General features: G+C 43.5%; 1 protein-coding gene across 2 annotated transcripts in view; it reads right to left on the reverse strand.

Moving 5' to 3' along the window:
* Window positions 1-3,446: 3,446 nt before the first annotated feature.
* Window positions 3,447-25,893, reverse strand: part of mpp7a (MAGUK p55 scaffold protein 7a) — a 112,552-nt gene continuing 90,105 nt past the window's right edge. For both annotated transcript variants that reach the window (XM_028433267.1, XM_028433268.1), the window contains 6 exons: window positions 23,668-23,838; window positions 18,771-18,851; window positions 15,699-15,792; window positions 13,249-13,357; window positions 11,544-11,687; window positions 3,447-5,729 (listed from right to left, as the gene is read on the reverse strand). In XM_028433267.1, coding sequence (XP_028289068.1) covers window positions 5,550-5,729; window positions 11,544-11,687; window positions 13,249-13,357; window positions 15,699-15,792; window positions 18,771-18,851; window positions 23,668-23,838 — 779 coding nt within the window. In that variant the 3' untranslated portion in view covers window positions 3,447-5,549. The remainder of the gene's footprint in view (window positions 5,730-11,543; window positions 11,688-13,248; window positions 13,358-15,698; window positions 15,793-18,770; window positions 18,852-23,667; window positions 23,839-25,893) is intronic.

The following is a 25,893-nucleotide window of genomic DNA, read 5'->3' on the forward strand; positions in this document are numbered from 1 at the left end:
ACTCTGGAAGTGAATCCACAGTTTTTCACTTTTTTGATCACTGTCAATCTGATCTAATGAAATCCTCAAATGCAAGTATAATCTCAAACATTACTGACCACACTGATCTTTATGAGTTCTAATGAGGGCCTAAGGAGTAACACCGAGCACTGAGGCTCTCAGGTGTCTTGGAGGTTTTGGGCTCCGTCCCTGTGGTGTTGATGCTGCCACATGGAGGTAACTCTAGTAGACTCAATATTAATGACCAGCGATCAGGGCCTCCTTGTAATCCACTTACCATCATTACACTGGGTCAGCGTGGCTACTGCTGCTGGGCTCTCATACCCCAGCTGGACACACTGCTGCATTCCTTTGGAGTGGTGTATGGCTGGAAGATGCAGAAACACTGTTTTGCTACTTACATTTGCATGTATTGGGTTTTACAAAGTCGCACGAACCTGTTCGAATGACGCCGCTGCTGGAAGCCCGTCAGGATAATAGAATATTATGAAGAATGCTTCATTGTGATGAAAACAGACACTTCTGGAAAGCAGGTGATATTTTTTGTGCCTTCACTCAGTCTAACTAGGGAAAATCAGAGCTAATTTCTAGCAGGTCCTGACCTCCAGAGCTCTCTTTCTTTAAAGATGACAGTCCAAAATCTGTGTAATTAAAACAGCTTCAATAGAGGCCAATAAGGCTCGGGGGGAAGGCCACAGTAGAAGTTTAAGAAAATACAAGTGGACAGGTCTGAACTCCCTGAACATAGCCGGTGCCTTTGTGCAGCCTCGGCCCCTGGACCCCCGCTTTCACTCCACATGTGTCAGAGGAATTCTTCATCTGTGAGGACCCTCCAGATGAACTTTTACCCTTCGGTCTCATTTTCAAACATACACACTGAGCGCTGGTAACCTGCACAGCCCCAGCAGCCGGAGAATAAATACGCCACCCTGTGTTAATGACCAACCGCGCTACGGCTATTAGACAGAGCGTGTTGTTATGATTTCCAAGCATTCTCGTGGGGGTGAAAAGGCATTTTCAGGCCAGGGGGAGAATGAAGGGCATCCCCTGTTCTCACTCACTCCCCGCCTTCTGCTTCCTTAAGTCCTTTAATTGAGAAATACAGCTCAAGGTAACATGCCCTGAAGACCCCTGCCTACAGACATGAGGTAATGGTGAGGCTAATTAGGCTGAGGAGACAGGCTGAGAGGAAGCTCCTGGCTTGAAGCCCCATTAATCTACAGTATGGTCTCCCTACGGTCAAGGGCATTTACCCGAGGATGAGGAAAACAGAGCAGCATCGCTGGCTGTCTGCTATGGTGAAGCTGTGGTGATGGACTGAGTCACCACATTAAAGGTTGGGCACGGGCAGGACAGTGGAACGACGGAGGAAGAAAGGCTCATTCAAGAAAAAGATGGGGACTCTCAGCAGGAGTTCCCTTCCCGATGGCTGTGATCTACAGTCTGTAGGCAGGACTTATCACACTGAGTCCAGTTTAACATATTGGCTCTGACGCTGTTATTTTAAGTCTGTAAATCAAAAATGATTGCAGAGAATAACAGGAGCACGAGACGGAGACGTTTCACTGTAATGGTTTCCGAAATGCGTCAGGGGGATGTCGTACTACGGGTTTTCTGACTTTTCCTCAAGTTCTGGCTCTGGTCCCCGTCTCCTAAACAATGAGTTTGGTTAAATGCATGGATTTATAGGCATAAAAATAAATACATCAAAAAGGAACATTTCACGAGACCTTATGGCAGAGCAACGGGGGCAGCGTTTAATCTTAAAGATCTGAGATAAAAGCAGACATTCGCTCACCATAAATCCTCTGATTCCTCACGCGCTCTGTTAAACCATTACTGTCGTCAGAGTAAATGGGGAAGCGGGTCTTTGATTTGGTGTGCACGTCTGAGCTGGGGAAGCCATTGCGTGGCCACATGGCAGCTAACTCCTCAAGGGATGTCAGAGAAAAATGAATAAAAAGAGGAAAAGGGAGATTTGTTATCCTAAATCAGTCCGGCCTGCAGGCAGACTTTTATATGATGAGGTTTAAAAGTGACTCCTTCTTTGCTACTACTTACTGCGGGGCACTGCCATTCACTGCTCAGTTTCTTCATCATATACGCACGTAGTATTTCTCAGTATTACATCATCACTCACCTAAAGTACCTTGGCATATGTGGCCGGTTCCTCTCCCCTCGTTATCCCTGTCAGGGGAAACCTAATCTGTGAACACATGTTTCTGTCCTCCTCTGGTTGAAGTCAATGAAGCACAGCATCCAGGCTGATGCAGCCGCCTCACCACTCTGACAATAACTCCTATAATAAGGTGCGGGCTGAACAAAGCAAAAAACAGTATGTCCGTCAATACCGTCCATGACGCTGCATCAGCAGCTCATCGTTTGTTACAAGACAAAAGGTCTCCAGAGACCCTCACTCGCTCCCTCCCTTATGCTAGCAAAACAAAGCTCAACGCCTCAAGTCAGGCTAAAGTAAATAAACACATGGACACAGCACATGAAATACTAGGTGGATGAAGATGTGAAGGAACCAGAAACCTTTGTTGGCTCCTTCAAGTCTGCAATTAGGGCACTGTTAAGAGACTCTTGCTAGGAAGATCCAGAGCACTAGTCCTCCTCTGGTATTACAATATAAGAGGAAATGGGGTCAATTAACACTCACTTAGAACCTCCAGAATGTCAATGTCTTCCGATGTCTGAGCCAAAGACCCAGGACAAACCAGGGTTCCATTTGTCATGTGTTAAACATGGGTCACTGAGCCTGATGGCTTTTGGAAGGGGAAAACCTCACTCACTCACCCTGACTTACCTCTGAGGCCACAGACCTGAAGCCGACAGACTCACACCTTTGCTCTGTTATCCTAATTAAGACAAAATAATGAGAAAAAGAAAGCAAAATATAGGACAACTGCTTTCTTCCTATGCACCGAGTGAGTGCTATTACCTCTTTTTGACCTTCCCCACCACCACCACCACCACCTCCTCTTAGTGCCTTAGCTGTAAGCCCCCACTCCAGCCTGCTCTGCACAGCTATCAAAGTGAGCACTGTGGAAAAGAGGAAACGTAACGACCTGATTTGGACCATTGAGGGATTTCTTTGGATCGCCATCAAGCGGAGGTCTGCCGCATCCTCCGGGGGGTTGCTGGTTGGATAACGGACTTCTGAACCAGCCCCACCAACTCCATTCATTCACTGCTGCTTTCAAAAGGTCCAATGACATCTGAGTTAGTAATTTGGCATGCAGTTGTAGCAGGACACTGGGGTTTAATTGTGCAGCATTACTCAACATATAATGGTTTTAGTGAATCTGGTCCTTGGATCTTCATCCAACAAATACACAGCATCTCCAACAGGATGAACAGATAACACCTAAAAGTGAACTCATGCACACATAAAGTGAACTTACAGTCTTTGCCCTAAATGTGTTTAAAAGATTGAAAATACATCAAGTTGGATTTTCTTTAATATAAAATGTAGCAGTTATCAAGAATAATGTAAATTCATACAACAGCATATCATTTACAGCAAGAAATTAAAACATTTTTCTAGAGACCCTACAGATCTGATTCTGATCAATAAAACCGGAGGCAGAGGACAATGACGGTTCAAAAGACAAAAGAAAAACGGGCCAGTTCAACAGGGGTTCAAATCCCTTAAAACTGGGTTAATTACTGTATAACCCTTATAACCTGAGCTGGAATTCAGCAGTATGACTGGATTCTTATTTGTATAAGGGGTTAAAAAGGTGAAGGGAACATTCTATTTGATATGTTTGCTTTCTTTAGCAGCTTGATAGCACTCTCAGCTCCGTCCTGTTGGTTACATGAACATGGATGAATCCTCCATATTGTTGCACATAGGTTTCAATGATTGGCTTTGAAACTCCAGTTTAGATCATGATTGGGGTTGGGGCTGAGTCTTTAAGCAAACTGCAAGCTACCTGTCACTCAAACTGTTCACAGGTAACTCAGCAATTATCTATAGAGACTAAAGGTGCTTACATACCAGGCTGTAAACATGTTTACTTCTGCTGTAAAATTTGGACATTTTAGGATGGAGGTCTATGGGGATTGACCAGCCTTAAGTGGCCATTCAAGTCATTTTTAAGCTTAAGGTCTAATATGCAGCTTCAGGCAGGAGACATTTTGCTTAGCTTAGCATATAGACTGGACCCAAGAGTTTTAAAACAACTAACTGTTCTTGTTCAGTCACCATGCAAGGCTAACCTATCCCCTTATGGTCTATGCTATAGGCATCATCAAGAAAACACAGCCTGGATGCTAATGCTAACATTAAAATGTATTTATTTAATGGCTAGCTGCTTTGGAAATCAACGTTAGAATTAAAGTATCTCTATGATAAAAGGTTAAAAAGAAAAAAAAAGTACTGAGTAAAAAAATTAAAACTGGCAATGGGTGACTCAAATTAGCAATAAACTCCTAATGCTCATAAAGTCAGGAGCGGCTACTTAAGTTAAGATCCTGGAAGTGTGCTATGGAGCCTCGCTGAAGCCATTTTTATGTGAATAAAAATAAAGACTCCACCCTAATAAAACACAATTGCGAACATTTTCTTCTAGCTGACAGCCAAGAGTGTCCAGTTCTGGGACATTAAATGGCAGAGCTGTTATGCTGGGCACCTTCGTATGAGTGGTGGCTTCTGAATGGAACATACAACACCTAAATAAAATAACTCTGTATGTGCTTTGTAGGGGGAAAAACTAGACTCGGGTGATGAAATCAGAACACTTGACTGGAGTTAAAAGCAGTCCAAGAGGTGGCTAAAGTTGAGATCAGGTTGCTCTTAAAGTCAAGAATTGTATATAAAAAGTTATTTAAAAAAAAAACTACTGGAAGATATTAGAAAATATATTAATTTCTTTTAAATAAAATACACTTATTGCCCTTTTCTTGCGAGTGTACCTGACAGTGTTTTGTTTGGAAGCATTTTAGAAGCACAGAAACATATACTAAGACAGAAGGCAAGTATTGTTTTCCTTTCTCCCCTCAGAGGTTGTGTCCTTTTACAGACATATGCATATAAGAACAAAGACGTCAATCCCTTTGGTTTCTAATGCTCTAATGTTATAAGCACGCTAAAGACAGAGTCCTGGTTGGCCGGATTTCTGATGTGCTGGCAGTACCGCTGGTGCTGTGATGCTCCAGGCTCGTTCCACATTCTGGTTTGGACCAAACAGCTCCAACTTGTGGCCATGGTCATTTGACCCAGACTGAGACCCAGATCAATGTCCAAGGCTCGTATTCTGGACGGAGGCCCTTGGCCGCAACCCTGTCAGATCTGGTCAGACCTGGAGATCCACATCCAGACCGCAGCTGAGGTCTAAATCCAACCTGATCCCAAGGCGAAAGCTTATTTTTAGCTTGGCGCAGCTCAGGTATGGCGACAAAGCAGTCTGGCACCATCTTATTTTATTCCCGTTACCCCCCCTTCAACTACACCAGCCGCAGCAGACATATAAAAAAAGATAAAAACCTGCATATTTTTGTTGAAGCCCTTCCCTTTCCTCATTTTATAGTCAGTGCGGGTCTCAAGAGTGAGTCCAGCTGACTGGAACCCAGTGAGTCTCTGTCTCTATTTTCTTCAGTGCCAACCGCAGCTCGCTGAAGGCCGCTGAGAGGTCATCGTTGACTATAACCTTGTCGAACAGTTGATCATACTGAGCTTCCATCGCCTGGGCTGTGCTCACCATCTCCTGAAAGTCCTCCTCCTGTAGGGGGTAGAAGAGAGGTGGAGAAGATGAAGATGACAGACAAAAAAAGCAGAGATACATGAAGAGCAGTTCATTTCAGACGGTCTATCTGCTGCCAGGAGAAAACACTGGCCGCAGTAAACAGGAGGGGAGATAAATTCACATGCTGCAAACACAAATTACACAGCCTTGAACACGCAAATAAACACAAAGCGGCCCGTATGGAGCCCGTTATAACCTCTTAGAGACATGGTACCCACACATGAACCCTGGCACAGACCACGCACGAAAACCTCTCCATACAACAACCTGACCTCAAGGAATTTTCATTATTTCCTCCACCAAATACACACGGTTATCCAATTCACAAAGAAAATAAAATATCCTCAAAATAAGCCGAGGACAAAACATAACCATAATTTACAAAAGACAGACATGTAAAACACACACTGTTGCCGGTCTGGATTTTATATGGGCGATGGGGAAATGACAGCTTGTGGACAACGCTGAGCTTAGCCTGTGTGAACTTTCTGCACACACTGAAGTTAGAAACTGACAAAAATGGACGTGGCACAAGTTTAAATTTGCAAAGATTATTTTTGAAGGCAGATGCCTTGGGACAATAATCTCATGGTTTCACGTATGTCTGAATAGGCAGCTCCAGAAGTATGGACTTCTGACTTTTGGACATTGCTGGTCTCAACCTGAGACTCAAGATTTAGGTACACATTTAGGTAAACAGTAAGTAACCATCGACTACCCTCTTAGCAAGAATGCTAATCTTTAAAACAGAAGCCTTAATTAAGATAAGTGAAAAGATAAGATTTTAGATGTCCCACATGAATTAGTCTGCAGAGTGGCTGCAGAGTTTTTTTCTACACAAACCAAAAATTACCAACCTTAAGGGGATAGCAATATTAATTATTACTATCCCCTTAAGAACTGCCCTCAAAATAAGCATGGTTGATGCCTACAAAGCAGGAGTAGTGATATACAAGTTTATCAAAGCAAGTCAGCAAGTTTCAAGAACTGGTGAAAGAGGTTTTATCAAGAGGTTCAGAGGGAGTCAAACAGTGCAGAACAAGACTGGCAAGACTAGGAGGAGAAACATGTCAAAGTCACTGGAAAGAAAACTAATGAGAGATGTGTCTAAAGAGCCCACAGCAGCTGCCAACGAGTGATTTAGCCAAGTCTGGAACTGAAGTGTCAGAGAAGACAGTCACTAGAGTCCTCCACAGGAGTGGACTGCCAGGATACAGACCAAGAAAAACTCCACTGCAGAGAAGACACCTCCAAGTCAGACTGAAGTATGCTAGGGACAACCTGGAGAAAGATTACACACACTATCATGTGGTCAGATGAAAGAAGACTAGAGCCCTGGTTACCGTGTGGCAACATATCTAATCTGCTAAAGATCCAATCTGCATTTTATAATAATTTCTGTGTAAAGTATTGATTTGTTAATATGTTTTCTAAAATGATCAGCAGCCTCACTTGAGAAACCATACTTTTTGGCACTTCATTTCTCAGCCCTGGCACAACATCCATCCATCCATCATCTACCCGCTTCATCAGACAGGTCACCAGTCCATCGCAGGGCAACAAACAGACAAACAACCATTCACACACACAAGCAGACCTACATGACCAATTAACCTCATCACATCTTTTAGAATGTGGGAAGAAAGGAAGCCGGAGTACCCAGAGAGAACCCACACAGGAACAGGGAGAACGTGTAAACTCCACAAAGAATTGAACCAGGAACCTTCTTGCTGTGAGGTACCACTGTGCCGCCCCGCTGGCACAACACACAATATAATATTACTTAATCAATATGTGGTGCAAGAAGCTGCACAAAATCTGCTTTCTAACACAGGCTTGCACAGAGGTGCTAGCTGCAAAGGGAATTTTCCACATCAATATGCAAATTAGCTGTCTAGTGTAAAGAATAAAACCACGTAACACATAACTGTGAGGATTAGCAAAATAACATATTTTTATCAGGGTAGGAGTAAACATTGCCAGCGTGGGGCTCTGAAAGAGCGCTCTGAAGGAGCCCAGGTATCTCTCTGCGGTGGTCCCTTTCTGGTTGCAGCTGTGTGGGTCCGGCCTGACGCTGCCCTCACTGCAACAACTGGGTTAAAGTAGCTACACTGATTTAGCCTTGTTTTTTTACTGGGAACACTCAACTTTAGATTTCAGCATAGATATGGTTTTATAGTGAACCACTTTGCCAAACAGACATTATAAATACACACAGATGCGCATTCATGCTCAGAAACTAGCTGTGTGTGCACACAATGTGTATGCACATAAACATGGCCTCGTAAAAGTTTAAAACTCCTAAACGGCTCAGTTTTTAGAGACGCTACTCCCAGCCAGGAGTTACTTCAGAATGTTTCTGGTGGTTTTCCGCTTCATAATGGATTAGCTGCGCAGCTAAATATAAACACTCACTCTCTGTGACAGTCAGCAAAAGCCCCGTCTGCTTCTCCTGCCCAGCTGTCTCGTGTGTATCTACCTTACAAAGACCTGCCCACGCCATCTCACGCTCTATTGTCTTTTGCGAGAAAGATGTGATGGTTTTATCAGCCTGCGTCTCAGAGGATGACAGGAAGAAGACACAGGAGGAGCCTCAAAGGCGGCTTGGGGGAGGGCAGAAGGTTTGTTGGCCTGTGGAGGAATCTCCGTCATCTTGGACCGAAGCCCTCCGTGGACTTCCACCACTTCCAAGCTGACCACTGCGTTCAACGCCAGAAAAGACAACCCGTCTGACCTGTCCTGAATAAACCTGAGAGGCCGTGTGCTCTGCTTTGCGTGTTTCCATGTGAGTCTGAGAGTCTGTCTCTAGTTAAGGCAATTCCAGGTAAAAGATCATTAATCACAGCAGGAAGCTGCTTAAGGGACACAGAGCTGGGCAGAGACACAGAAACAAGGAAATAATAAGACAGATTCAGGAAGAAATGCAGAAGGGCAGAGATAAATATGATGAAGGTTAAAAAAGGAAATGGAAAAGCTGGGTGAAGATGGAGTGTGGATATTCTTTGGCATTCAGTGACCAGCACTGGATCACTCTCCTCGGAGGGCAGTTTGAGCTGATGCCACTTCAGGAGGGCCAAACTGGAGAAGAAACGCATCAGGGACTCGTTCGTCTCCTCTGCCACTAGATTGCTTAATTTCCACATGAAATGATGTAGCGTCTTGTGCCTGTTGAAGTACTTTTCCTCAGACAGACGTGGAAGTTTTCACTGCACAGTATGAGACTACTGATGCTACAGATTTTTTTTAATCGTTAGTATTTTTTTATTGTTCTTTGTAGTAATTGTGTGATTTTACTATGTGCCTTTTTGCTGTAAAGTCTGACTAGCGAGGAGAATTCCTCCTCACGGGACTATAAACTTTTTCAGGGCTTTAGAGGCAGAAAGCGCCATGCGTCAGGTATCATCTTTTAAAACCACCACACACACCACATCCTCGGCAGGACACCTGCTTTATTGTTCCAGTAAAACACACCTGTCCTCTCTATTTAAATGAACCCAGCAGATGTTCTACATTCTTGTAGTAATTTCGGATTTTGTGTCATTTTCTGAGCTGGGTACATTACATCAGCCTGTTTTACTTGTGTCTACATCACACTTTCAGTTCAATTCTCTGAATCGTCTCCATGTCAAACAATGAGAATGAAGCCAGTCTGCTCCGCTCAAACAATAAGACCACTGTTCCTCAGCCTTTATCATTAAAGCAGACCTGTCTCTCTCTCTCTCTCTCTCTCTTTCTCATATGGAGAAATACAGCCGGCGGAGGACAGAATGTGTCTGAGACGTCTCGCCCAACAACAACCCCTCCCTCTGTGGCGGCTTCATCCTGTCAGTGTACATGAGCGTTTACACACGTTTTGTTGCCTGGCTGAAATATGCCTCCCTGTCACACACACTTTTATAGAGGTGTGTTTGTATTACTTGAGAGATGCTAATAAAGGGACAAGGCGTAATAACAGCAATGGATTATTAGCAATCAGCTTCTTTCTCACAACTAAAGCTCATTGTTCTCAGTCAGGACCCCAGCTGAGAAATGAGGAGCAGACGGAGGCACAGTTACACAATTACAGCACAAAGGTTTTGTTTCGCAAAAAGTCTGATTCACTGTGACTGTAACTGGTACATAGATAGAAAGGTGATTTTTGTTTTGCCTTGCCTAGATTTTTTTATGTGAAAATAAGGTTATCTATTAGCTGCATAAGTTGTCGTGGACTAAACATTATGAATCAAAAGTACATACATATTTCCTACTTCCAGTTCAAAAAAGAACAATCCTACTAAAAATGACTGTTTTACAGACACTTTCTGGGATTTTTTCCAGGCGCACAGTTTAAAAACACTACATTTATTCACTGTAATTATGTCAACACAACTCATGTAATCTATATAAACACTTGTATAAACTACTTTATTTACTTTTCCTTCTTTCTATGCCTTCCAGGCGATTTAAAAATTCCCTTTTCTTACTTTTCTGTGTGTCATTTAACGCCTCTCAGGGTCACGTGTTATTTGTGGGCTCCTCCATAATGTGTTACAAAGACATGAGTGTTTGTGATCTACAAATATTGTCTTTACACCTGAATCTGTGTGGACAGTGACAACCCAGTGTCGAATCAGTGGGCAGACTAAAGACACAACACTTCCTTCCATGATTCTAATTGGCTTACTTGTATTTAAAAGAGCTGTAAAACATGATAGTAAACAATGGATGTTCTGCTTATGGATGCAATGGATGGATTTCTTACATTTTCACATTGCTTTGTTACTTCCCATAGACAAAATGTCCGGTGTTTCTGTGCTGGCCACAGTATAACGATGATATAAATGTCATACACATTGCTTGTCTGTGGCTTTAATAAAACAATAAAAAATAAATCGAACACATAAAAATGATATTCCAGCTGGATCTGAGACTCGTGTGCACACCCTGTTGCCTTTCTCCGCTGTTCCCATCAGTCAGCGTCCGTCTCTTTGACAGCTTCTTCCCCTGCTTCCCTCGCTCCTTATGTTTCTCACTTCCTGGTATCCCATCAGGCCATCCTGGCCGTGTGGCTGACTGGTATCTCGGCCTCACCGCTGCCCGTGGTGAGTGAGACACGCGAGTAAAACAAAGCCTCGGGGCCGATGGTGCTGGGAAAACCATCATCCACATTCACACCCTCCCACCATCACCACCAAACACACACACACACTTCACAACACACCATCTAATTGGTTTCATCTGTGTCCTCGCTGGGCCGGGATAAAGGTGTGTTAGGGATGACCTCATCACTCAGACACACATACTGTACACACAGGGTCCAGATAGAGTGTCTGTTATTTCTTGGGCTGCTAATCTGTGAGGTGTTTTTCACAGTATCTCATCACCGGCCTCAGCTACATCCTTCAAGTTCTTGTCCATGTTTACAATGTCTGACCACAAACCCTCCATTGTGTCTGCTGTATGTGTGTTTGATGCCATTCTTTTCCTTACTCAATGTACACCTTCTCAAATGCATCCTGTTATTTTCTGCTGTAATTATCCAATTTCCTCCAAAGGGATCATTAAACTTACATTTAACTTAATCTAATCTGAACAGAATTTACAAATATCATCCAGCGTGGAAGCACCAGCTGGCACTTTGGATGAGAGAACGGCTTTTTACTGACGAGTGTATTGATCTCCTGTGACTGTCTAAATGAAAGTATTCCTGACTCATCTGGTGCTTCACGTTGTTTAAAATAAATAAACAACAAATTATGTTGATCAAAGCCTGTTGAGGACTCTGTGTGAAGAACCTTCGGTCCCTCTTACCGTGAATGGTTTGGCGTTTCCCTTGTCATCTTTGCTTGATATGACTTTGGCGTTCTTTCTGGTCTCCTTCAATCTCTCGATGGACGGCGGCTTCACAAACACGACGAAGGGTTTGAACTCAGCTGTCCGCAGGTGCTTTATCGTCTGAAAGGAAAAAGTACACACAGAGCTAAGGTTACCATGGGAACAAATGACAAAAAGAGTAGAGCTATGACTGGAACGTTAAAGCCATTTAACATGTTATTTAACATTTTACAACCACATGATCACACTATGTGGGCTTCCAAACTGCAGGTCAGGTATAGTGATAAATGCGATTGACACTTGATTGGTTAATAAGATAATTAATACATGTGGGAACATACAATTCTGTTTGTTAAAATTGTTTGAATTGTTCCATTTTCACTAACTTAAAACTGTTTGGTCTATTTTGTAAGTAAGAAATCTTCTATTCACTGTATATAAGTTGTGACATGAACTTTGAATGCACCAGGCTAAAGACTATGACCTTTCTTATGTATGTAATGAAGATACACAGCCAGTAAACCCTAAATCTGTTGGTTACAGGTAACGAGCAGCAAAACTACTTCCTGATATTCCAGAAGTACGTAACTGCAACGACAATAAATCACTAAGCTATTATTGTCAAAATAATGACGTACAAATAATGACAAAAAAAAACACTTCTAATGTTATTTAAAAGTGATATGTTACTAGAAACAAAACATTTATAGAGCACAGAATTTTACTATTCATTAGGTCAGGACATCACAATATTATAGAGAAGGAGAAACTGTGCCTTGAACAGAAAAACAAAAAGAAACCTCCACAAAAACCAGCTGGGGTGAGAGGAGAGCTCTTTAACTAACAGCTCTGATCTTTGGATGATGGGTTGCTGTATTTTCTTGATGGGATCACAAGATAAAAAGGATGAGAACTTTGATAACACCAACAAGCTGCAGGGGTAGCACAGGGGTCAGATTTGGTTAGTGGTGGCGTCAGGCCCCTTCTCTGACTCTGTGATCACAGCTTCTCGCTGGGCTGATACACAGTGTGGGTCCAAACCCGCAGCTGATAGTACAACAGATAACAAACCTAAAGGAGGAACAGCACAGGAACCACTGTAAAGCATTCATCTTGTCTTTCATCAGTCATTCTGTAAGTCAGCATGGGAGCAATAACATGCTTCAACACTGCCACTGAATGACTACTGGCTTACACCACACTAGAAATGTAAAATACATACTTAAATGTGCACACACCCACAGATGCTTTCACCCATTGCTGCCCAGGCTGATGTGGTTTGAGAGCATGCCAGGCTAATGTATATAATGATGTATTTGTGCATATGTGTCATTATCCACAGGGCAAAAACAAACAGAGAAGAGGCTGGAGGACGCAGGCCCGGCCATGGCTTAATGGGAATCACGATTCAGGGGTTTGTAGGGGCTCTGTGTCAAACCGGCCGCTTGTGTAAGGTCTGATAGCCACCACCCAGGACACATAAGCCAAAGAGGAAATCTTCAAATAGAGGAAATTAGCAGTAATTGCTCCCTCAAAAATGACCCCTTTAGAAACCTGCTTTAGTAGCTCAGCAAAGTAAGCCAAGGCCTTTGAGAGATCTGCTTCTGAGATAGGGAGGGGCTAAAAATACAGGGGTGGTGAGAAAAAGAATGGGATGCAGAGGATGGTTTGTGTCACTCACATGAGGCTGGACATCCAATAGGCACACTTTGTTCTTGGAGAGGACGGAGCGTATGGAGTCCAGACTTGTCCCGTAGTAATTCCCTTTGTACTCTCCATACTCGATGAACCTGAGAGAAGAAAACGCAGCAGATGAGAAGATTGTTAAGCACGTTTTTTTTTAATCATTTTTGTTTTTTGGAGGGTTTTTTTTTTACTCTAATGCAACAGTGACATCCCAAGAGAGAAACATTAGAATCTTGTTGTAATCTGGTGGACTGTGTCAGCACACGCCTGAGATTCATCTGAGAAATGATGATATATATAAAAAACCCTACAAATCCACAGAGACAGGAGGATTAGCCTTTCAACCACTGACAGATCTGAAGATAGGATTCTTCAGCAGAACTTAAAAACCAGACACTCTGGCCAGGCGTGTTTTTATATAATCTCCTACGCTAACCCTTTCAATCAGTAACACCTGTTTGTTCCAGAAAGACCACAAAGTCCCCTAAATGCCAAAACCTTCTCTGCTTTATTCCACGCCACTGCATGGGTGCAAATAAACACTTTTCCACCAAATAATCTTCACACCAATCAGCCACCAGAGTATTTTTAGCTGGAAACAAGAAGGAAAATGGAGAGGAGAGTAACAGCGTGGAAAGAATGTGAGGCTAACAGCGCGGCTGCTCATGACGAGTGTCGGACAGAACGACCGATTCCATGTAAAAAGTTTTATGGTAATTGCTCATGTATGAAAGTTTTACTCAGCTTTTTTTTGTCTTTAACAAACCTCACATACAGTTATTGGAAATTCATTTAACAGAGTACAGTAGCCTGTGTTGAAAAACTCCCACCTTGCAGTGTTCTGTGCTGTTTGTCATCACAGGGGAAGGTATATAGATGATGGTAAAGCACGCTTGTGGAGGTTTGACTATACGGATGGATTGTTGCCACTCTGACGGAGAACAGGGCTTCCCTTGGGAAACTTTGTTCAAGCTAAACACACGTTGTTGTGGCCCCGATTCAGAGAACCTCTTATTTCAGTGCATTGTTTCTGCTCTATGCAATGAGGCATAACGCAAACAAGTTCATCTCACTCCTCCTCTACTTCACTGCCTTGTAATTTCAGTGTGGACTGTCCCACGCATCTACCCCACATCACAGCTCTGTCACTCACCCCACCGACTCCCTGAAAAACATTGCATGCCTTGACCTACACCGCAACATGGCCTAAATATACAGCCCCCCCCTTCCTTTCTCCTCTCTGCATGCTCTGACACTCTATATGCACTCATCGCCACAGGCTTCCCTCCGTGTCATACGTACTGCAAGTGTGTGTTTGCGTGCATAAATGATTTGCCTGTGCACCTCTCTTCCAGCTTGTGTGAGACCAGCAGAAAGGCATCAATCATTCTCATGACTATTACAACTTGCATTTCAATTTGTTGGCCGCAAATGTCAAGGCGGGCCGTGGTGTGGCTGGATTCAGAAGGAGCGCCTGAGGGAAGTAGGAAGCAGCGACAGGAGACCTTGGGGCCACTGTCTGGAGATCTGTTACCAGTACAGGGCCCGGCCCTGTCAACACCAGCTCACACTCAGTTACAGAGACACACAGACGACAGCGGCTAGGCTGTGTTTGAACAGGGGCAGCGATCGCTGGACCAGCCAGGCTCACATCCTGCTCCCACAGCTGCTCTGCCTCTAGTGGCTGAGAGCAAACACAGAGTGAGGCTGCTTGTTGCACTGGGGGAAAAATATCTCATATCTGACATGTGAGGCTTTGTGTTGGCTTTCTGACATTTACCTATTTATCTGTCAGTTATAACAAGTTCATAAATATATATAAAATTCCATTAATTTTTATTTAAAGGCAGCAAGATGAAGATTAATACTGGAATAAAAATCCTTCTTTTCAAAACATGTATAGACACGATTCTACATGATCATTCTGAGACTAAATAAATACATTATATTATAATAATATGGGCTGTTCTCTCTTATAATTAGAGCTAAAGGTTCCTATGCCAAATCTCAGCAGATAGCATGTGTGTTTATCAGTTATCTGATACTAATGTGAAGACAGAAATCGGTCTCCAGCCCATCAGAATGGACAGGTCATCCAGATCAGAGTATTAAGAAGCACATCTACAGATAAAACATGGAACACGGTGTCAAAAATGTTATAATAGAATAGAATGTAGAAATGGCTGCTTCATAAGACACTGAAACTAAAAAACAAGCAAGAGGATGAGGATGCACACACTGCTCAAAGTGTGTGTGTGTGTGTGTGTGTGTGTGTGTGCCTAGGTGCTCTCACAGCTTGGCTATTAGAGCGCCCTCTGTTTATATTTTCAAAGTTGGAAATGTTGTCCTCATGAAAAACTGCAGACTTTCTCCACTGCATAGTCTGAACATCTGAATGTCGAACAGTGTGTCTGTCATTAGTTCCTCTTTAACAGTTTTGCCTACTTGTTGTTATGAATATCCGTCTCAAAGATGTGTTTGGAGATGAAGTGGTACTCCACGCCGTCGCTCTCCGGGTTCTTCTTGGGCCGACTGGTGTCTGAGAGAGAGAGAGAGAGGGAGAGAGGGGGAGTGATTACCTCAAACCCAGACTGTCTGACTCACTGAGCTGAGCCCCTTATTAACAACACTGGAAGTCTGAAACATGGCGCGGTGGGTTATGCCAACCCTTGTATATATTATTGTGTAATAGCACTGTTAAATACACAACCTGTAGTGCTGCAGCACCAAACTCAGACACTTAACTGACACTCAGCAGAGGTTTATTGTGTCTTATTAAATTCGCCTCTTGTAATGTGGCTGCAGTGCAGGAACAGAAGCTGCAGCGTTAGCCACCAGTGTTAGCAGCTGGAAGGTAATTGAGTTTGGGATCTCTCATTAACATCAAGTCTCTGCATTTACTTGGCCATAAACCATAAAGCTCCAGCCTTAAAATGGGGGGGATGGGGGTGGCACGTGGGTGGAGCGTGATGAGGCACCACTGGTGAATTTGTAAGGGTCAAAGGGTCGACTCACACTCCAGTGTCTTTCAGGAGAGCGTCACAGGTCAGAGGGGAGAGGTTTACATCAGTCAGACACCAGCTCCAAAACAAACTATTAAACTTTTACCACCTGCAACCAAAGCTGCCAACTTCTACTTTACTCCCCTCAGAGCTGCTGGTTTAGTCAGCGTGTGCCCTCGTAGTGGACTGCTGCCTTTCCTTTCTATGGTCCAGACTGATCTACAAGCTTTGTGGAAAAACCACTGGTGTGATTTATACGTGTCACTGGCTTTATAATCACAAATCTGACTGTGATACAGTGAAGAAGATCAATGACTTTGTGCCATCAGCCCCTGACAACAGAAGGAAAAACAGAACAGCCCTGTCAGGAGATAACATATACTTATGAGTCCCATTCACAAATGTGTGCGACACCATGCCAAACAGCCTTTCAGTAGTTAGACCAACACCATCCACCGTGCATTATTTTGGCGTCCGCTTTGTGGCACAGAAAATAATTACAGTGCAACAAAAGAATGTGAATCCGTTCATTCGCAAATCATGGAAAATATCTGTAAGCTTGGACTGCAGTCAAAATGTTTAACCCCCGACTCTAATGGCTTTTTTGCTCCTTGTGTTTCTGAGACGGCTGGTTTACATTTTACTGCGACAAGTAGAAAGACAGAAAAAAAATTAACCCAGGCCACAAGCCGGTGGTCTCCAAAGCTCCGGTTTTCAAATTAACAAAAAGGGGTAACGCTTTCAGGCTTAAATCTGAAACAACAGCAAGTGTTAAACACATCCATGTGTCCATTGGCAGCAATCAAACCCTGAAAAAAAAAGGGGGGACGGAGATACTTTCCGAGTCTCTTTCCTTTTCAATGAGAGCCAGGACTTGTGCCATACGTCTTCTATATGGGTCTGAATCAGACTGTCTGGGCTCTATTAAACAAAAGCATTGCAGGTCACATTTGAGAACAATTAACAGGCCTTGTGGAAAAAACAAAGCCTCACCAATGGGATTTTAATTCTAGGGACATTTCAAGTGTCAGACTGAGACTGGGACACATTCATTATGCTACAAGGCATGTAACAAACGCAGCAATTAATATCAGCAGCCCTCATATTTCCTAAAACTCATGTTGCAGTTCCCCTCCAAGCCCCAGATGGTAACTGAACAAATAATAGCGCCTTTGCCCTGTTTAAATGTATAAATCTAAAAGATTTATCTGTCCCAACATGCTGGCTTTGGGACATCTCAGAACTACAAAAAAACAAAAAAAAAAGCTGGCAAAGTGTGGAGATCCAGTCGTGTGCAGCAGCGCTGGATGGTGTTCAGAATTATGGAAAGCTGTCGGGTCCTTAAAAGGAGAAAAAAAGGAAGGAAAGAGACAGAAAGAAAGTGAGAAATAAACTGAGAACGACAGGAGAGCGGGCAGCTCTGTGCCAGTTGGTGAAGCAGTGGAATGGCATGTCTTCAGGAGGTAGAAAAACACAGTTTCCTCCATCATTTGGAGCTTGTCAGGCAGACTGTGAAAAGCTGACAATTACACAGGAGGAGAAGCGAACGTCTGGGCCCCGACAGAAGCAGCCCTGGGTGTTAGTGCCAGACATCTCCTCCTCGCCTCTGTATGTGTGTGTTTAGGTCTCAAGACTGGACCTTCATTGCTTAAACAGTGCAAGCAAACCAAACTGGAACAAGTAAACTAAACATCCTTCACCTAAAGTGATTATTATGATTTGTAGCTGGGTGCAGCGGGGCGCGCTTACATTTCTCACAGAATGTGTTTTCAATGTGTTTGTGTCGGCGGAGAGACGTAGCAGACGGGAGAGGGAGGCAAATTATCGCCATGACAACACAGCTGCAGTGTCAGTTACTCAGCATGTGAGAAGGGTGCATCCTCCACAGCAGCTCACAGGTACAGTATCTCTCGTAACTGGGTTCTTTGTTGATTCCATCATTGTTACTTTGATGAGGAAATGCTGCAGTTACATCATCAGGGTTTTTTACAGACAGATTTTTAGTTGTTTTTAAGTATGTCATAGAGAGAAATAACGCTTGATTATAAAAGGTTTTCTTTCAATATTTTACAGTTTTCTGCCGTAAAATGTGATTGTGAATAGGAAAAAGGCGATAGTATCAAAGAGAAGAGAGATATGGACCAATGTGGTTCAAGGTCAGTGCTTTGACCCCCAGGCCGGCAGGGTGTCCAGCAGCCCATCTGGCTTACCACTGAACCGGTGTGACCGCTGCATATCGACAGAGCCAAACTGTGTCTTCATTCCCATTAAAATCTATTTGCCAATAAACAGCAGATCTAAAACCGTGGTCTGGTAAAAGGTTTATCACGGACAGAATGTAAAAAACACACGTTCACACGTAACACAAACACACAGATAAGAAAGAAGAGAGGGGGAAAAAAAATCTGGACAGTTAATGGAATCCACTGGAAGATGCTCAGCTAATGTTGGATGTGAGCATGCTCAGACACCTTCTCACATACAGAGAGAGAGAGGAGACTTAAAATGAACTTACGTGGGATGGTCACGCTGAAGTGCTGAGGGTCGGAGATCAGCAGTTTCCTCTTAAGTTCGTTCAAGCCGACACCCGTGGGTCCTACACAAAAAAGATAGACAGGGACATACATCATGAAAATGACAGAAGTCAGAATCCATCCTTGCCCCTCGCCGGTCAGGTCAGAGAGACACGCTGCCATTAAACATGACCCCAGTTTTATGTAGAAAAGGCAAAAAGCACAGGTGCAACTAATAAACTGAGAGATGGCTGAATGCCATGTAGCTGCTTCAGAGTCTGAGTCCTGGTCTATGCAGCATGTCACTACACATAAATAAGCTTTGATTTCATAAAGCTGAACACTTGAAGACATCTTAACATTTTGTGTGAAAACAGAAAAACATACATGCAAATTTTTACATCTGCACCTGTGCACTTTATATTACTGTTTTTATTGTACTTTTATATTGTTGTATGTTGTACTATATTGTTAAATAAAATGCTACATCATGTTATTGCTTAGATGTAGGAGTTTATTTTTGCCAACTAGCCAGTAATGAAAGGAAAAATACCAGCGTAAAAATAAAAAGATTTGAAAAGACAATAGTTTTCATACAAGTCTACACTTTTAGTTTGTTTTCTCTCATCTGATCTGATCATCTGTAGTTTGACAGGACTCTGAACCTCCAACAGATTCAGAGTCGAGGTGAAAAAGCCTTTTTCCCGTAGTGTCACACATCAGCTGGACTTTCCATCACAAGCTGAGGCACTGAGTGGGAGTGGGGAAGGCAGGGGAGACGACTGAGTATTGCCTGCTGGCTCATGAGTGGGTCCCAAAGCTGACGATCCCTCCAGAGTTTAACAGGGGAAAACATAAGGGAAGCAGCCAAGTGAGAGTTCAATAGAAGTAAGCTAATTAACTTATATTTTACACAGAATTATAATGAAGAGATTGTGTCTAGATTTTATTCAAACTCTGGATAAGAAAATGTCTCCCGCCCCGCTTCTCTCCTTTTCTCCTCTCTCTGTCCCTTAAAGCCATTTTCCAGTGTTTTGGTTGTCGTTACCAGGGTGCTACATCATCCTAATTTGAGCTGACTGGCATCAATGTCTTCACCGAACTGGACACGAAATCATTTTTGGAGTTACAAGTGCATGGCTGTGTGTTTTAGTGTTTTACCACAGCTCTGCAGCGTGTGGACAGTCAAGAGACAGCGCCTGATCTGGGCTTGAGATTCCTCGCATGCCTGGCGTTCTGGGCAGGCATTACAATCGCATCAAACCCTACTGGAAATTCATTTCTCCAGGCAAATGTGTTTAGCAGGCCGCTCCTCTAAAACAAACGGACAATGAGTTCACTCAGCGATGTGGATTAGGTGGAAGCAGAGGGAGGAGAGAGTTTCAGAGAAAGGAGAAAGAGGGCTTCTGTTTCCTCTCGTGCTATCTGTTCCTCGGGGTTTAGAGCGAGCCACAGCCTGATAAAAAGGTGTGGACAACGAGGCTCTTTTAAGTTTCACCTCTGAACACTGGCAGCCTTCACATACAGACAAATTCACACCCCATGCTTCGCTGCTCCTTCTGCACCCTGTAACACATGGCTTTGAGTTCTATTGTGCAAACTGCTGTAAGTGATAAAAGCTGTTTCCTCAGCGTGCTCTACTATGAATTCAAAAAATAGTCCGACCTTCTCTGGACATGCGGCGTAAGGGGTTCTGTGGTTATGGTCTCGCATATACAAACACATGGCAACAACGAAGACAGCAATCAATCATAGCTGGGCAGAAGGAGATTTTTCAGTGCTTGCAGAATGAGTGATTTATTAAGACGAGGAAATGGAGTTCATTTTGAATTTGTTTCGGGAGCACAGGAGGAATGCGGTGGCGCTGTTTGAACAAGGCTGCAGACCAATGTTGTTGTAGGTGCTGAAGGTGGCAGAGCGTGGTAATAGAGGGCCTTTTATGAGCCCTATCACAGCGGTGCAGACAGTCCGCCCAGCAGGCCCGGGCACTGGGGACCCACAGTCATTTGTGCTACCCTTGGTATGACTAACAGCCACACTTCTGCACGCTCATAAAACCGTTTTCACCTTGTACATCGCTCCCTTGTTTGCCACTTGCGATATCAATGATGCATGGCGGCAGACCTTCTTCAGAATACCTCAGACGGCGATTAAAGCTTATTCCAGCTGTACCACCGCCTGCCAAGGGGCCCACCACCAGGCCTTTTACAAGCAGGAGCAGAGCCCTGTGGTCCTGTTCCACCGTCTGACCTTAAACACGCCACCTCTTTGTGCATTGTTTGTTTTTAACAATGCCCCAATACAACAGCAACATTATAAATCTGAAAGCTACAATAAAAAAAGGCATAACTCTCCAACATTTTCTGGACTAAGCTGCAGTATTTACATTGTGTTTATGTGTTTTTCTCCCCCTCCATCTGTCTCTCTCTGTCCTCACAGATCGCTGTGCCACTAAAAGTGTCAGACTCCATTACTGCTCTCATTAGAGAAGCTGCCTTTAATATCGCCAGCTTAATAACTTCCAGGCCAAACCCAGAGCACATCTCGCGCAGTTTGCCCTGAAAAAAGCCCACGCCAGGCCTGACGAGGCCCTGCTCAGAACCTCGAACCCAACCTCAAACCGCCCTCACACATTCAGACCAGGCTGCCCACAGTGCTTCCACATCCACAGGATGACAGGGGTGCAATGTGGTAACCACACATCATTTACAATGCAGATTCTCAACAAGGGAAAGCCTTTATATAGAGCTTCAATTTGATATATTTGGATACAACGTAAACATTCACTTAAGCGTCAGTGCGTATGACATATGTTAGGGCTAAACCCCAAACTAAAACTTTCAATTCATCCAAACCTTACTGTAAGCTCAGTGTGTCAAGTTACAGGGAGATGTGGAAATCAACACGGCATTTTGTCAGGTTAAATAATCAGATTTCTTTCAAAACCTTCAGTGGTTTAGTCAAACTACGCATACAGTATTTAAACATATATTTTTATTGGCTGTCTTATTTGAAATGTACAAAAGCCCAGATAAGCATCTTGATTTGCCTTTGAAACGGATCTCAGACGAGGGGTGGGTCATTCATTAGTAGGCACTGTGCATTCACATTAATGAAGCAAACGCCTTCAGGCGTTCCTCAACAACTTCAGGAGAAAGCGATGTTTGATATAAAAATAATGTGGGGAGAAGGTGCTGGGCTGGAGAGAAGGGAAAAAGTGCCTGGCCGAAGCCAAGTCAGGCATCGAGGGCTGTGTCCTGTCTGCAGTTCTTGCAATAATGCAGACTTCATTTCTCTGAAGTATTACGCTAACCTTCTGCTAAACCCTTTCCCCAAACGCTGCTTAGCTTCAATTTCCCCAAATGTTTAAGGCTGCAAATGAGCTGCAATAAGAACGATTCTCGTAATTTAAAAATGTGAAAACTCATAATTTGAAGCTTTTTTTTCAGCCAAAAACACAAGCCAGAGTCCAAGGACTGCATTACACCGTGTGCGTGTTTGTCTGCTCTGACAGAAGTTACAGTCGTTCATCTTGCAAGTTTTCTAATAGTACACAATTAGCATAAGCACTGTGTAGTATTTCATCGTCTGTGAAACGTGTATGAAGATTATTCGCAATAAAAATCAAATTTCAGGAGTTGGAGATGGCCTTAACATAAGTGAGAAACCTGGGAGCGCTGGCAGGTACGTCGACAGCACTAGACACTGCACGTCATGTTTTTTATCAACACAACTTGCTCTAATATTAGTCGACTGTGTTCCTGTACACTGACAGAAAAGTGTTGGAGAGAAAAGTTTTATAATAAGAAAAATCAAGTGACTCCAGGGAGAGAGGAAACGAGGCGATGCTGAGAAACATAAAGCAGATCCTTCCTTGGCCCTCCACTTCGTTATGCGTGAAATTGTCCACAGGTTGTCCTCCAAATTATGCAAGTTAATTGAAAATATTTACATTAGCATGACAGGTGGGAGAGGCTCTGCATCCTCTGTGTGAGACTGTGACATGCTGGCAGGAAAACGGGGGCTGGCTAATTAGCAACATGCCTGATGAAGTCCATGCTCTGTGTAGGGGATTTAAGTGGAGCAAGGCCTGGTCAATCAGGCAAGGAAAGTGATGTTCATCTCTAAATTAACCTCATGAAAAATGCAGCTGGAAAAGGATCTCTTACCTTGATGAATGGAAATTTCAAACTGAATCACACTGAATTTAGGGAATGTTTTGGTCCATCTGTGTCTGGGACATTTTTGTCATTTTTGTTACAAGTAACAAACCTAAAAAGGAAAATGTGGAAAAGCCTAGAAGTCCCTGATGGTGCTGTTGGTCCTGAGAAAGATTTAAGTCTTCACTGTTGCACCTGGCTTAGCATATTGTTCCACCATTCACTGGCAACGCTCGTCTTCCAACCACAAACACAGAATAAGAAACCGCTAAATTCATTTCAAGACCTTGGCACGTTATAAAGCTCTTTGGAGGGCTTTGTAACACCCGCTTCTCCAGGCAAGTGTTAACAATTCCACCGGCTCGAAAAAATTGAAAGGACGTTGGGAGTGAGGTGCAGTAAATGCACTAAATTTGACTGATTAATATGAGGTCTGCTCTGTCGATTCCACTGAGTGCTAAGAGTCTAAATTGAGGAGGATGGCTGTGGGTGAGTCCCCACGTAGGGAAGCTCATTCCTGGGTCACGGGAGGCCAAGGCCCGGCCACCTGGGGCTCCTGGAGCAACAAAACTCTGAGTCACAGTCGCTTTCTGCAATCTGTATGTGTCACCATGCTGGGAGGTGAGGATTTTCATTAAAATCTATGGTCTCCGTGCTGCCAAGTTAAACCGCCTCCAAAACAAACTGTGAGGTAAGCAGTGACATCAGAGTTTTTTGATAAATCCAGCTTTCTACTCACCTACTAAGACCACCAGCCTGTGTTTGGCTCCACTGTGGCGGCGGTATGGCGTGACCTCCTCGTACGTGGGCACGTCAGCCATGTCATACATTTCACTCTTCTTACACTCGTACATGAACTTGTTGGTCTTCTTGTCTCTCCGGCTAAGGCGAAAGCTCCTCCTGAACCCAGCTGGAGGTCAGGATAAAATGACAGAGGAGACAGAGAGGGGGAAAAAAAAAGTTTAGTGTCAGTTTTTGAGGGTGTGTAAATTCCAATGCAACTGTATGTACACATAAGCCTGCAGCTGTGCGCTTCGATTTATGGTTGTTTCAGTGTCTTGGCAAACACCTCCACGCAGCTCCATGTCCAAGACCTCATATTGTATTGTGCAGCTCAGTTTTATGACAGCTATCTTTGCTGTAGGTGAAGAAGTACAGCGCAACACTCAGCCAAACAGTTTCCCTGGAAATCACACTCAAACACTTCACTCACATTTTCCCTTGGTGACATGTAGTGGATTTTAATTTTCTTCTTTTGTGCATGTGCGTATGTATCTCTTGAAAAAAGCAACCTGCTTTATACATCATAACGTACACTACTACAACTGTATATTTCAGTCAAGGTAAGTAAGACTAAAGCAAGATTTCTGCTCTAAGTTTGTTGTGCAAAATTACATGTTCTCTTGGTGTAACTTACTACGACTGCATGTGAATTTACAGTGACTTGGTTAATGGTCGTTCACATAACTGTCAGGCTTTGATTTGCAATTCATATGCATTGCAATTTTTAGATACAGATGAGGTGTATGTGTGTCATTTAGTGCTCTTTGGTTGGCTGCAAAGGAACAGCTTGCCCAGTGTGTGTGTGCGGGTCGCTTTACAGCGGCTGTCAACTCAGATTTGTTAATGGCATGGCCACATCCTCCGACTTCTGCCACAAAGGCTGCTTAACATAGCGATCCAAGAGGGCGTACGCCTCGATCGGATGATCTATGGCAGTATCAAAAGAAGACATTTAATTTAAGGATTATGGTTTCATATTTATGAAAAAGACAGAAAAAAAGGTCCACAGCGTAGGACATCTAATACCCTATTCAACCTTCAATTTTATTATTTTAGTTTTTAATCTGTTATTAATGAACTCAAAGAAATGATGCAAGATTAAGGCAGCATGAAAATTATGGACTGAGAGAAGAATCCGGAGCTCCTGACACTTAATACTTTCCACAACACTTTCAAACCACTGTGTGGCTCTGCAGAGAAGCAGTCTGCATTTTTTCTCAGCTTGTTCTTTTCCAAACAGTCCCTTAATAAGGGATGGAGCTGCGCTGAGTTACAAATGAAACACGCTGTAAGTCATCGGCACAGAATAATAGTGTTTTTGCACAAGCTTGTGTATACCAAAGAGCGCACTGTACACACACACACACACACACGTGTCTGAATATAGTGTTACACTGAACATTCAAGGCGGACTTTGTTCCACTGTGGGCAAGTTGTGGCTTACGTTGTCTGTGCCATTTCTCCTGTGGTTAATCCACTCATTCAGCACCATCAGCCTACCCCACCCCCCACTGAAGGAATATAACCCCTCTGCCACACAGTGGAAAACACACACCGCTCATCTACGTTTCTCCTGTAAAGACATCAAACTGTAACCAATATCCACAAGGTTGACATCATTACAATAAACATAAAGAGTATAATGTTAGTGATATCCTATTGAAAGGAAGCAGTTTCTGAAACCCAAAGAGCCGCACCGGTCAGTCATTTATCACAATGTAAACACACTACCGGCTAATTAGGCTTTAAGTAATACTATAAAAGTCATTAATTCTGTCTGTCAAGCTGCCACCCCATTGGCTCAGGCCAAAACCAGCCACGGCTGCTTTCCACAGGGGGAGGCAGGTGCACCAATCTAAGTCACTTTAACCCTCCTGGATGCCTCCATCCAAATATACAACTTCATTCCCTTCTAGCAAGGCCTAAAGGATAAAAGAATTGAGGCCTTGTGCAGAGACTGAGCAGCCCTCATCTCATCTTCATCAAGAGAGACTAGATGAGACAGACAGGATGAAAGTTAATGGGATCCAGAGTTGAGGGATGATTCAAGTCCTATTTGAACGAAGGAAGCCTGCCTATTTGTCATGAGACGCCTCAGCTATGTTGGAACACCGACGTGTTTGTCACAGGATGATCCGAGCATAAAGGTTACTAGCAGGAAAGGAATGTAGGATACATGGCA

Source organism: Parambassis ranga, chromosome 20, assembly GCF_900634625.1.
Source record: "Parambassis ranga chromosome 20, fParRan2.1, whole genome shotgun sequence".
In the NCBI taxonomy this organism is placed as follows: domain Eukaryota; kingdom Metazoa; phylum Chordata; class Actinopteri; family Ambassidae; genus Parambassis; species Parambassis ranga.